Consider the following 13,264-nt stretch of genomic DNA (forward strand, 5'->3'; position numbering starts at 1 on the left):
GCCTGTGGGAATTAGATGATCCTTGAGTTCCCTTCCAACCCAAACCAGCCCATGATTAAATGAAAAATACCTGGATCAAGGTGTTTGCCTGGTTCCTTTGAGCTGGTATTCCTCATCACAAGAAGGGGCAAAGCAAAGCAGAAGGAGGAGCATGGGTTGTGTGGAGTCGTCATCGATTTAGTAAATGTTTCCTTGGGTGGATAATAATCTGTGAGGAGTAAAATGATGGGATAACATCCCAACAGCAGCATAATTCTGGGTAAAAACCCAGCATTTCTGCCTGAGGATGAGGAGCTCTGACTCTGTGTAAAGGAACCAGCTCTGTAAGGGTTGATTTAAAGCCTGGCTTGATTAAAAGTTGATTAAAAGCTTTTCCCACAGAAGGAAATGAAACTGGGAGGTGAAGTAAATGCAAGAATTTTGCATGCAAGGCAAGGAGAGGGTTGGAAAACCAAATGGACTTTGGGAAACCCTTTGGAGATACAAGTCAGAATTTTCAAAGTAATAGAATCATACAGTGGTCTGGGTTGGAGGGAACCTTAAAGATCATCTTGTTCCAAGGTTTAAGTTGGGTATCAGGAAAAGGTTCTTCCCCCAGAGGGTGCTGGGCACTCTCCAGGCTCCCCAGGGAATGGGCACATTCCCAAGGCTGCCAGAGCTCCAGAAAATGTTTGGACAATGCATTCAAGGATGCACAGGGATTGTTGGGGTGTCCTAGGCAGGGATAGGAGTTGGACTGGATGATCCTTGTGTGTTCATTCCAACTCTGGTTATTTAAAGCTCAACTGTGATGAGTTTTAGGTACTAAACAGCTCCAGGGGCCCATTGTGCAGCAAAAGGACATTTGATCAAGCAAGACAATGCATAGCCCGGGATAACAACTTTTTTTATTGTTGCCATTCACCCAGACTAAATTTGGCCACATCCAACCTATTCTGAGCTCCAGACGGTTATTTTGGAATCACATTCTGACAGCAACACTCTGCCAAGGTGTCCTGACTTCTCCAGCAAAGTATGATGACCATGGAATCCCATGGGAGGCTGATGGAGTTCCTCAGCCTCCTGGGCTTGTTTAACACATGTAAAATGGATGGAGAAGCATTTCTGCAGCTCGTGGTGCCCCTTTTGTGGCTTAAATTAGCCCCAAGGTCAGGTTTATGTCTGGGAATAAGGCTGAAGGATCTCCCACAACCCCTGGACACAGATTTTCCAATAGATGTGAAGAAAGAGTAGCACGCTTCAAATATAATTTAAAATACATTTATTGTTTCATTTGTTCTGGCTTTTTCTTTTTTTTGTTATACAAAGATGTTAAATAACTTAAATACATTCTCAACAGTCACTCAGAATCAGATTTATACCTACAAGCTGTACATATGAGGTAGAGAAAAATAACTTAGGCTCCCATAAGACATTGGAAAATAAAACAAAACAAAACAAAAAAGAAAAACGAGAAAAATACTAATCCTTCATGTTAGTATTCCCACCTCCCTTTAAAAGGAAATGCCATCCCAGGTGTGCAAAACAAATCCTAGACTTTACATTCCTGCTTCAAAATGCTAAAGATGGGGTGGTCCAAGGGGAATTGCTGGGCTGGTTTGGTGAGGGGTGTTCCAGAAGGGTCTGTGCCCAAGGGGAGCTGGAAGGATTACCCACAATAATTATCTTGATTGTCCTAAATTCATTCCCACCTCCACCAACACCACCAGGTGTTTTTGTCCCCTCCTGTTGTCAGCTGGGCCAAACACCTTCCAGAGGTGTCTCCACTGAACGCAGAGCATGGGGATGATTCCAGACCCATTGCAAATCAGTGCCAACACCTTTCCCAACATGCCTGCAGGGAGGAATCTCCTGTCCTTCTGGGTCACCTTGCCCAATGCTAAGAAGGATTTTTCTCATTTCTGAAACCATTCACCAACAACTGAGCAAAAAGGCACAATTCAGATGTTTCCCCTGACAGGTGAATTTGATGTGTCTGAACCATTGATGGTCTCACACCTCACTCACTCCCTGCACCTGAGCAATTGTAGTTACAGGAAACCCACAATGTCAGAGCTAAACTGTGCTGCCAAATCCATTTTCTTTTCCTCCCCACCCACAAAACCTGAAAATTCTTCTTTTTTGTGTGGGTTTTTTTTTGTTTGCTCTATTCAGAAACATTCTCTTTGTGAAACTTGTAAATAACTTGGTCAAATCCAACATGAATTGGTGAAAAAAAAGACCTAAAAGCTATTCAACGATGATATCCATGACATATTTCAGAGGGCTGAGCAGATTCTACCCGGAGGTTGGAATGAGATGATCTTTAAGATCCCTTCCAACCCAAAACATTCCATGATTCCTGTGATTCCTCTGGACCTGATCCTGGGCCATACCGAGCAATACGGTCCAGAAATTGTATTTCTTGTGGGAAAACACCACTCTCTGAAAGTCATCACCTAATTAGCACCCTAAAAACTGCAATCAGGATGAGCTGGCCACAGGAGCCAGACCCAAACCAGCAGATGTGCCAGCAGAGCTGGATAAACCAGGAATGAGGAGCTTTACTGCACCTGTTCCATCGGGTACAGAACAGACCGCATTTTACTGCAGCATCAACTGAGGAATTTTTCACAGGCACCATAATCCACCAGAAAATCACCCTAAGCAGCATCTACTCCATGAAAGTACCCTTGAGAAATCTGTCCCTTCATCTGGGGTCTCATCCAACCCTACCCCAGCCAAAGCACCCGACTGTAAGTTCCCTAAAACAGGGCAGCTGAAAAACGATGGACAAAGGAATTCCAGAAGGAAGGAAAGAAGGAAGGCAGATGCCAATGAGCTGCCTGACAACAAAAAACTCCTCAGAAATTATTTCAGCCCCTGCTCAAGTCTCCAAAGCAGCAATCCCAAAGGTTCTTTAGAAAACAGAGGGTGCATAACTCATTCCCTGCTTCCCAAGGTGAAGGAGAGGCTTCCTGCATGCCCAGCTCCCCCATTTTACACTGCCCCATGCAAAGAGACAGAAGTTGCTTGTGTTGGATCAAGCCTGGAATTTGGTCCTTTTCGTTTAACCTTCCCATGGACTCAGATTTTGATTTTATTTTCCCCAACCACCTTTTTAAGAGTCGCTCTTCCCAGGCCAACTGAGCTCAATGGCAAAGTCCCTGCTAATTGCAAAGTGATTTGGGTTTTCCTCCATGCAGGCCCATCTCAAAACCAGGATATTCAACTAAAAAAGGGTAAACGTGAAATTTTGGGTAATTTCTTATATTTCCATTTCAAGCTACTTATGCTTCAGAACTCAATTTTAGTGTCCATAATAATGATAATTAAAAATCTCCTTTGATTAAATATTACTTGTTTCTGGAGTTTCTGATAACTGGAAGACAAGGAGAATGTAATGTTTAGGACTTGTTTTGCATTTCTCCACATCCGGCATAAATGAGTCAGTCACACAGAACAGAAGCTTGTTAAAAAACAGATGACGGGTGCAACAATTATTTCTGTGGGTTTTTATTTCTTTTAATAGAAAATTCTAATATAAAACAGCAAACGTTTTCAGTTTGCCTTGTTTACAAAAATATTATATATTTTTTTTATATTTCTGACATAACTAAAATGCACTATTCAATAAAAATATTCTTCCATCAGCTAACTTCTCTTTTTAAAAAAAATTAATAAAAAAGTTATATAAATAATGGTTGCACCCCCCCCCACCCCACCCCAAAACTGATCGGGCTGGATCAGCTTAGGAGAACCAACACTTTGACACTTTTGGGGGGACAGGGGGTGACAGGGGGTCAGGAACCAGAGATCTCCCCTCCACCCATCCATCCTTGTCCAGTTACATCTCAGCAAAATCCTGTTTCTCTGGGGATAAGAAAAAGGGGGGGAAGTTGCTTTGCACTTTTTTTTCTTTTTTATAGATTATATATATATATACGAAATGACACCATGAAAAGACTCAGGGACCCAAATCCACTGCTGAAGTAGTTTTACAAAAAACGAGCAATTTCATTGAATTGCACTGGAGATCCAATGGTGTGGTGGTAGAATCAGCCTGTCTGGAAAAATCCAGTTTAATCCAGCTGGGACAGAAAGGTTTTATAGGACACTTCCCAGTGTTTTACACAGGAGTTCCCAGTCTCTTCCTTAGGGTTTTCCAGACTTGTGGGTGGAGTAGCACTCTTACTCCATGAGTTAATTCAACTCCAACGCATCTCACACCATTAGAAAACCGAGGCCAAGCACTCCAAAGATGTTTTGAGATGGTTTGACATTTTCTCTCCCAGCTCCTTCTTAAGCTCCACTGGATTTTTCCAAAATGAGGCTTTTCCCCCCCCATTCCTTCTTCGAGGATAAGGCAAACATTGGAAAACGCTGGAACTAAAGACCCCCCACCCAAAACACACCCACAGCGTGGTGCAGGGGGGAGAAGAAAAATAACCCACATTTGTTTTACCACCCTAGGTCAAAAGGCCAAGAAGACAAGTTCTCCTGATTTCAGAGTGTTAGTATATTTTATACACTGCCTATACATTTAACACATGTGCCTCGCTACTATTTAGTTATTTATAATTATTTTTTTTAACCACAGGAGAATAAACCTCGCTATTTACAATATATAACAGGCAAGTAATATATCCACATGAACATAAATACAATTTATGGTGGGTTTTTTTTTTTGTTATTAATTTTTTTGTCTTTTTTTAATTCCTTTTTGTCTTTTTTTTTTCTCTTTTTTTTTTTAAATACTTACAGAAAGCATCCAGGCTTCAGTGCGTGAGTTATAATACACAGAAGAGCTCTTTCACTCAGTAGTTCATTCACTCTTTGCTGCTTTCTCCTAGTCAAGCATGGACAATCTGCCTTATTCCCCACCCATCTCTCCCTCCCCCACACTGCCAAACACACCAAATTCCCTATTCCCATCCCATCCTGGCATTTCCTCTGCCAGGATATCCATGCCAACACTCCCCTCTCTTCTGCTTCTAGGGACTCATTCTCCTCTCACACCAGTGCAATGTGGAGTTACTCCAGCGAGGTCAACGGAGACAGAGACACCAGTGAAAAGGAGGAAAATGAGGCCCATGGTTTAAATATAACAATAATAATAATAATAATTAATAATAATAATAATGCACATAAATTGCGGCCCATCCTTTAATTAAGAACAGATTTAAAAAAAAAAAAAAATGGAGCCAGAAATAGTAATTCAGCCCCCAAAATCCTGTTTGGAGCAGGTTTGGATCTGGCTTTGCTTTGGAGGGGAAGAGCTATTCTAGAACACAAAAAAAAAAAAATGTAACAGTGAGTTTGCACATATGTGTCAGAGAGAGAGAGAGACAGAGGGAGAAAAAGAATTTAACATAATACCACATTGAAACCATAAGAAGGTCCTTCTGAAGGGCTTTACAATAAATAAATGTTCAATATTTATATATATATATATATTTATGTGTCAAGGTGTGTATACATACCTATATATACACACTGAATAATAGGTTTCTAGGCAATTTATTTTTTAAACCATTAGATAAACTGCTCAGGGGTGACTTTCCCAAAAGCTGTGAGATCTTCCTGGTGCTTTGCTGGGGTGCAAGGTGGGAATTCCACGTGTGGATTCCACCTCTGCCTCCTCCAGCATTATCCCAACCTCCAGAATCGTACAGCAAATAAGGAAACACCAAAAAAGAGACGTTTTACTTCATTTTGCAGGACCACACTCCTATTAAATAATAACATCCTGTCCCTCCCCATGCCCCCCACCTCAAGATTTGATGCCAATGAGCCAGGCTGGACTGCAGCTATTTGTTACCAAGAAAATCCCAAATCTATCTTTTCTACTCCCAGTAGATGCACATGAACAGCTTAAATACTAGTGGGGAAAAAATCTAAAAATTAAATTAAAAAAGGAAAAAAAGACTTTGAAAAAGAATGGTCCATCTTGGGAAATTTTGTTTTGCTACTTTTTAGTACTGGTTGAAAATCTCTTTTTAAAGCCAGATCAACTTGGCTCATTTAAATTTAGTGGAAATTGCTGCTACTGGACAACCAAAAATTGCTACCAAAAATCAAACAAAACACCCTCTGCTCTCCACTTTTTCCTTAGAAAGCTTCGTTCAGGCATTCGCTGGCTGCTTCGAATCCACCTTTATATGAAGAATATTGGCACATCAAGTCCTGGATTGTAAATCTCCTCCTCCAAGGAAAAAAGAAACGCTGGAGGTCGTCACATGTTTCACAGCATTGGAGTGATCAACCCCTGCAGTCAAATTTCTGGCTTCTCTCAGGTTGTCTCTGTGTCTCTGATTGGTTATTCCAAATCCAAGAGTTTTTCAGGATTTAGCAGATGCCTTTTTTAAAATAGAGTTCTCGATCTAGTGGTTAAAAAAAAAAATCATCTTAAGGTCATAGGGTTTACATACAGCTTGTGTCATGTACCACTGCCATGGTTTAGAGTAAATGGAATGACCTAGGAAAGAAAAGTCAACTCCTCCAGAGGTCTGATCCAGGCCAAAACGGCTGCTCCACAGTGCAAGACAGCCCTGGGTTCCAAGATGCACTCAGATTCCTCTTGTCCTGCTCAAGAGAAACATCCAAATTCAGCTGGCATAAGACTCTCAAAAAGTTCCAGTTGAGATTTCTGAAGCTGTTACCACAGGGTGGAATTCCGTCGGCAAGAGGTGGGAAGAGGAGCGAAAAATAAATCATGCACGAAGTGAAAATGAAACGAAAGTATCTAGTGGTTTGGAAAAAAAAAAAATTAAATTTAAGACAGCAATAGTGCTAAAGAACCTGCATTTGGGGGAATTGTTTTAAATAAAGAACATGGGATTGGACTGAAGGGGACAGGCACGTCTGGTTTTCTGCTGTCTTCCCAACCTCTTTCGTGGATCTATTTTCTGTCTGCAACGTGGTGGAGCCAACGTTTCTGAGCTGTACTTGGTGACAATTCACACGGATACGGAGATGTCATTACAGAGCTGATGCTCCCAGTGGGTCTCTTTGTCAGAGCCTGCTTTGCTCCATGTGCAGAAACTCCACTGGAAGAACCATCAGGACCCATCATTCCCTACAAATCCCTCTCCAGTTCTAGGAGAAATTAACATCCGCTTCCCCCACCACCGTGCTCAAAGCAGAGAGATCTTTTGTATCTGCTCAGCTCTCCAAGCAGTTGGGTGAGCTCCAGGAATAAAGTAGTACAGGATATTTATGCCAAAGGGAATATCTTAGCCCAGGAGTTCATGGAGGATTGGTGAAACAATGTTCCAAGGAGAAATGATCCATCAGACTGCGCAGACGACAAAGGCGAAGGTCAACTGGTGTCTAACCCCAGTGTGACAGGCACTTATTTCCACACGGTTGGACCTCATGAAAATTCAGTCTACAGGAAAAACAAAACAAAAAAATAAAACCAAAACAAAAAACAAAACAGCAACACAGCTGGGTCACCTGTACCCTACAAAGTGCTTATGTCTCAACATAGCTTCCAGATCCCAGAAGGTCAATCAAACCCTGTTTGTCTCCATAGGCAGTTCTCCAAGCTGGCCCGTTCCCCGGGGGCGGCCGCGCAGCAGAAGCCGCAGGTCGTGTCAATCCTTGCAGGTGTAAACCTCCTCTCTCTGGGTGCACTGCTTGCACTCCACGTAGCAGCACCAGCGCACCTGGCACTGGCACGGGCGTGTCACCACGCGGCTCTGCGTGTTGTGCCCCCGGCCGCAGCAGATGCTGTCACAATTCTTGTCCTTGTAACACTTGCGTCCCGACGTCCCGGGCGAGTAGCGACTCATCAGGCAGAAGCTCGGCGAGTCGTCAATGTAGACGAGATCCGTAGTCCTTGGGATTTGATCGCTGTGGCCGGGGATGGATTTTTTAGGCGGGGAGATGTCGCCTTCCCCCGTGGCCTCGTTGGTGGTGCTGCCCACCTTGAGGGAGGTCTCGTATTTCTGCTTCAGCTGCTTGCCAATCTCGTGGAAGGGGGAGAGCTGCCTCCAGCACGTTCGGACGGTGCACGAGCCGGACACGCCGTGGCATTTGCACGTGGTCTCCACGCCGGCTTTGATGACCTGCAGACACACACACACAGCCCCAAAAGAGAATCAGTCATGGAGGGAAAAAATCAAGATACCAAGAAAATAATGACATTTTCTAGAAGATGCTTCAGGGACGCAAGGTTGATGACAATGCAAAAAGTGTCTGCTGGAAGGGGACAGAAAACACATTCTACAGGAAATACTTATTTCAAAAGGCTTTTCATTCCCAGATTTACCTGGAAGAGTTTTGCTTAATTAGCTAATTAATGATACTAGAACATTGTACAAAGATTATCCAGTGCTGCCACTCATGTAGACAGAGATCTAAAACTGAGATGCAATTAAGAGATTAATAACCTAAGAGATTATTTTAACACCCATTTATCTTTGTTGATAATAAGTAGATAAGATAAATTAAAAGTGGAAGGAGTTTGTTTAGTGGAAAGAGGTGGGGTACCACGTCACTCATGTCCATGAATGTGGACAGTAGGAACCTTCTCCATGCCACAGGACCCCAAACCCCAAACCCAAGTATGAGCAGAAGTGATCTTTGTTCAGCATCATCAACTGACTGATGCAAAACAAAGGATCCCATTCTTTTCAAATCAGGCTGCAGTAAAGAAGTTTCACGGCACAAAACCACATCCATCTCCTTAGAAACAGCATTGGAATGTTCCAGCTCCCCTTCTGCAGAGAGAGATTTACACCTGGGATTCCTCCTTAGGCAACATGAGAGCAGAGACGTTATTTGGACAGCCACAGGTAACCCACAGATTATAAACATACATCTATATTTCTAGTTCTCCTTTCCTGCCCCTTCCCCAAAATTAGGTTCTATTTTGACTTTAAATGGGGAGGGTATAACCACCCTCTAAAGGAGCAGGTGGGAACAGAGTTTGTTTGAAAGTGCCCTTCCTTTGGGCATCTACGGTACCTAAAAAAGAAGAAAACAACCTCCCCCTGTGCTCATGATGGCATCTGCCTACGTTGTGGCCTCCTGACAGCAGAGGACTGGCTCCAGTCCATTTCCTGACCATCCGGTTCTTAATTATTTGGCTGCACAAATCCTGCTGAGCCCCATGTGCAACCGTGCAATAGGTCATGGACTCGGAATTGGGGCCTGGCCCAATTGTGATATTCCAGAAACATTTTTAGAAAGACAATACTCATACTGCAGCCTTCAGCAGAGCCCGTCCAATGGTCACACTTCATTCCTGTGACAGCCAAGACCTTTGCAAGTGCAATCCAATAATACACAGTAGCATTCAAAGCAGTGGCGGGTTACAGGGGGAGATGTGTTGCTGCTTATAGTGCTCAGCTGGGATGGTTTGGGTAAAGGGCTGTCACGCTTTGTGTGCCAAAGTGTCTCGCCAAGTCCACAAGAAATCCCACAATGTCAGACAAGAGCGTGCAGAACACATTTCAACACCGAGGGGGGGAAAAACCCCAACCCTCACCCTGGTGTAAAGTCCTGTTTCACTGCTTGTCCAGAAGTGAGAGCTGAGTTCGTGCGAAACAAAGCTCCTCCACCTGATTTCACGCCCACACCATCAGCAAACCGGGCAGAAATTGCTGGGATACTTGGGAAAGGGCTGCACACTGCAGTCATTCATCACTTCAGGCTTTCCTCAACCCTTCCACCTCCCCCTGTGCATTTACATCTGCTCCACCTGGAAACGGAGACAGACCCCATTGCCCAGGAGTTGGGAAAGCAAGAAAACAACAGGAATTGGCTCAGCTTGTAGTCATGCTCCTGGATTTGGAGCTGATTGAACGAGGCAGGGTCATGAAACTCAGGAAGGGAACCTGGAGGGCTGTTCTTGTCAGGAGCCACCTCTCCTGAGCTCTGGGGGAGAGCTGATGTTGCAGGAGTGCTACAGCCAAGGCACCCACATGGGACTGATGGATCCAGCCCAGCACGTGTTGGAAAACTTGATCCTGATGGATTGGCAGCTGGCTGACAGCAGAAGACCCTCGGTCAGGAATCAGCATGTAGGTTTAGGCATTTGAAACACACCAGCCAGCCAGGGCTGACCTCACTGAGGCAAACACTTGAGTTTGAACACCTCTGATTGAGAAACACCTCAGAACTCCCATCTGAGTCCAGGGAGCCAAAGGAGGAGAGGATCCTGCAAACACCTGCTCCACTGAGCAGCTCTCCAGGCTCCCACCAACTGTGCTGAGCACATCTCTGTCACTGACAGGAGCCTGGGGACACCGCTGACACAGAGCCACCTCAGTTTAGGGGATTCTGGGAGCAGAATATCACCCTCTGGGCCAAACTCAGGTGTCTAAATATCACCACCCAGCACTAATTAAGGTGCTTTAAAACATTCTCCTCACATCAGCTGCCTCTTCTGAAGCACAAAAATCTCTCAAGGGGTACTAATAAGTATATTTAGGTACATTAATTCTCCTCATCTGGACTCGAAGTCCCTCATGAATCCCAGTCTGGATTTTCCTGACTCGCTTTTATCTCCTTGTTAAGCACGGCTGGGACAGCTCTGGTGTCAAAGACCAAAGCATAAAAGGTTTCCATTGTCCCCACTGCCATGAATGCACCAGTTCATGAAATCCAGCGTGTGGATTTCCAAACGGCTGCCGTGCGAGCACGACGCATCCCAACCGCCCCGTAAACCTTCTCCTGGAAGCACCGGGAAGGGCTCAAGAATGTTACGAGGCAGCAAGAGTGAAAATCCCAGAAAAAATTCCTTGCCCAGGCAGCCTCCCCTGCTGCTGTCAGTCACGCTGCAGCTCCTCGAGGCGCTGCGTGATGGGGAGCTGCTGCCGCCGGGCCCCAGCCACCCACGAGCCAGAATGAATCTTGGCAAAGCCCTTCTGGTTCTCCTCCCGCTCCTCAGCTTCCACAACGACCTTTCCTCCTCTCTGTCAGAGACACTTAAATCCACCTCATTTCTTCAGGAAGCACAGCAAGACTGATCCAAGTCAGCAGGTTGCTTGGAGCAGTGTTGGAGAAAGCTTTGCTGGCTGGGTCCTGGGAGAAATGTCTGGATCCTGCTTTCAAACCTGGAGAGGCTTCCAGGATAGAATAACGTGGGTTTTATTCCCAAATATCTCTAGGGTAGGTGAGGAAGAATACAGCTTTAAAATATAAAATCATTATTTCAAGAGCTATAGGAGCTCCTGCTTTCTTTTCAAGGCCCATCACAATTCAGAACCTGATTTAACTTGATTTACCTCCATCCTACACAGACCTGAACCTGCTCTGAACACACCACTGAATAAATTATTTCATCTACACCAAGGACTTCGCCACCTGTACACTTGTCACAGATGTGAAGCAGAATGGCTCAGCTTAAACCCAAGGCACAAAATATTTCACACTCCCCACGACCCCAACTCAACAGCAGCAGGGCTGTAGTAACTCAGGAGTCACAGCAACGAGGAGCATCCTTTTTGTGTAGTGCACTGTAGAGAGCTCCTACCGTGAAAACAAAGCCAAACAAAGACAAGTGGTGGGTCAGGGATGGCATCACACATGGAAATTCCATCCTCCCACTCTCCTCTGAACAACCACCTCGTCTGGGAGTCTCAAACAGAACAGTTTGGGAGGAGAATAAAGCTTGACTTAGGAGCACAAATCCCCACCAACCTGGCAGTGAGAACACCCAACATTGACAAACGCAGAATGAGGAAAGCCTAAAGCAAGACAGAACCATTTTTCCTGGGGTTTGCTGCTCAGAGGAAATCAGATAGCACTGCTGGACTGCCTTCCCAACTGGCTTTACAAGGAGCCACAGGGAAAAGGGATCACAGCAGAGCATTGCTATGCAACATGTAATCCTTCCTCCCAACAATGGTGCTGCGAAGCTCAGACTGAGTGCCCCCGTCATGATCAGTCTCAGACATGCTGCAACACACAATTTCTCAGTGTTTTAGCTGAAACGCCGAGGACAGGATTCCCATTCATTCCCAGCTGGGTCACGGGGCTCTGGCGGTGGTTTTCAGACAACTCTTGTCTGGGCAGCAGCAGGCCAGGGCGGACACCCAGCCGTGGGAATTCCGCGGTTATTGCTGCGCTGTCGTCATGGCTGGGCTGCGGCTCCAGGGCTTCAAACCATTCGCTATGCTTCGGGGCAGAGGAGGCAGCAAACCCTCCTCCGAGGCTGCTCATCCAGGGGAAAGTCAGCTCATCCAGGGAAAAGGCTGCCCTCGCCTTGCCGGGCTTCAGAAAGGGCTTTGGGATGCTTCCCCACAAATCCAATCCCTTCCATCCCCCGTATGCAGATCCCTCTTCAATTTAAATAGGCTTAGTCATTCTCTCAGCTCGAGTATTAATGTTTGTTTGGACAGCAGCCACGGTCCCCACACACTACCAGAAGATCAGACTTGTCCCTTCACACTGGCCAATGCCACTGGCTGAATTAGAAAAGTTTCACACATTGTTCCAAGTTTTCCTTCTACCTTGTTAAAAAAAACCTTCTTTTCAGCCTGTTCTCAACCTGTTTTTTTAGAACAGCTTTCCCCTCCCATCACCCTTCCTTCTTGAAAAAATAGGAACACTCATATTTTAGTGACATAGGTATTAAAATACAAACATTTAAGCATAGAACAACATAACCCTACTTAAAACTGAGAACATTAGAAGTATTTTCCCCATGCTCAGTATTCCTAGCGTGCTTCCCATGCTAAAAAAGCTCCACATAAACAACCAACTGCAATCACTTATGAGACACAGCAAGCAATTTTTTTTTCCAGAGTATTGATTTCCAGCCCTTAGAAAGGCTTTGGCTGAGCCAATCTCAGCCTGAAAGGAGAGGAAAATCCAGAGAGCACGCCTGGGCATTCCTACCTGTCATAACCTGCAGCAATTAATACCAGTGGTGCCCTGAAAACTGATCTGTACATTAAGAGCTCTTCTCAGGCTGTTATTTGCTGGGTTTGATTTGTACCTTGGTAGACATGTGATGCCCCGTTTCTCACTGCAAACACATCCCTAAAAAACTGCCCAAAGAATGCTTTATGTCTGGCTTTTTTCATGCACCAACTGTATTAAGCTCCCAAATAGCAATTATTACACATTGTGAGGGTGCAGCAAAACCTGGATTTGGACTGGAATCATGTTAATGAGTAGGAACTGTGTGAGACTGGATGGTCAGTGCTTGTAAACACTGTCTCTGCAACAGGAGAGTCGTGCCTCCCTCCGCCTGTGTGTGACCTTTAGTGAGTCACTTAATCTTTGTGGGGCTCAATTTCCCCCCTCTGCCAAACGGAGCTCCAGAAAT

At 44.9% G+C, this 13,264-nt stretch overlaps 1 protein-coding gene across 1 annotated transcript in view; it reads right to left on the reverse strand.

The window, feature by feature from the left end:
* Window positions 1-5,871: 5,871 nt before the first annotated feature.
* WNT9A (Wnt family member 9A) overlaps window positions 5,872-13,264 on the reverse strand; it is a 51,632-nt gene continuing 44,239 nt past the window's right edge. The window contains exon 4 of the mRNA XM_085050112.1: window positions 5,872-8,051. Coding sequence (XP_084906238.1) covers window positions 7,578-8,051 — 474 coding nt within the window. The 3' untranslated portion in view covers window positions 5,872-7,577. The remainder of the gene's footprint in view (window positions 8,052-13,264) is intronic.

The sequence above is a fragment of the Lichenostomus cassidix genome, chromosome 2 (genome assembly GCF_008360975.1).
Source record: "Lichenostomus cassidix isolate B80296 chromosome 2, HeHo_3.0, whole genome shotgun sequence".
Taxonomy (NCBI): domain Eukaryota; kingdom Metazoa; phylum Chordata; class Aves; order Passeriformes; family Meliphagidae; genus Lichenostomus; species Lichenostomus cassidix.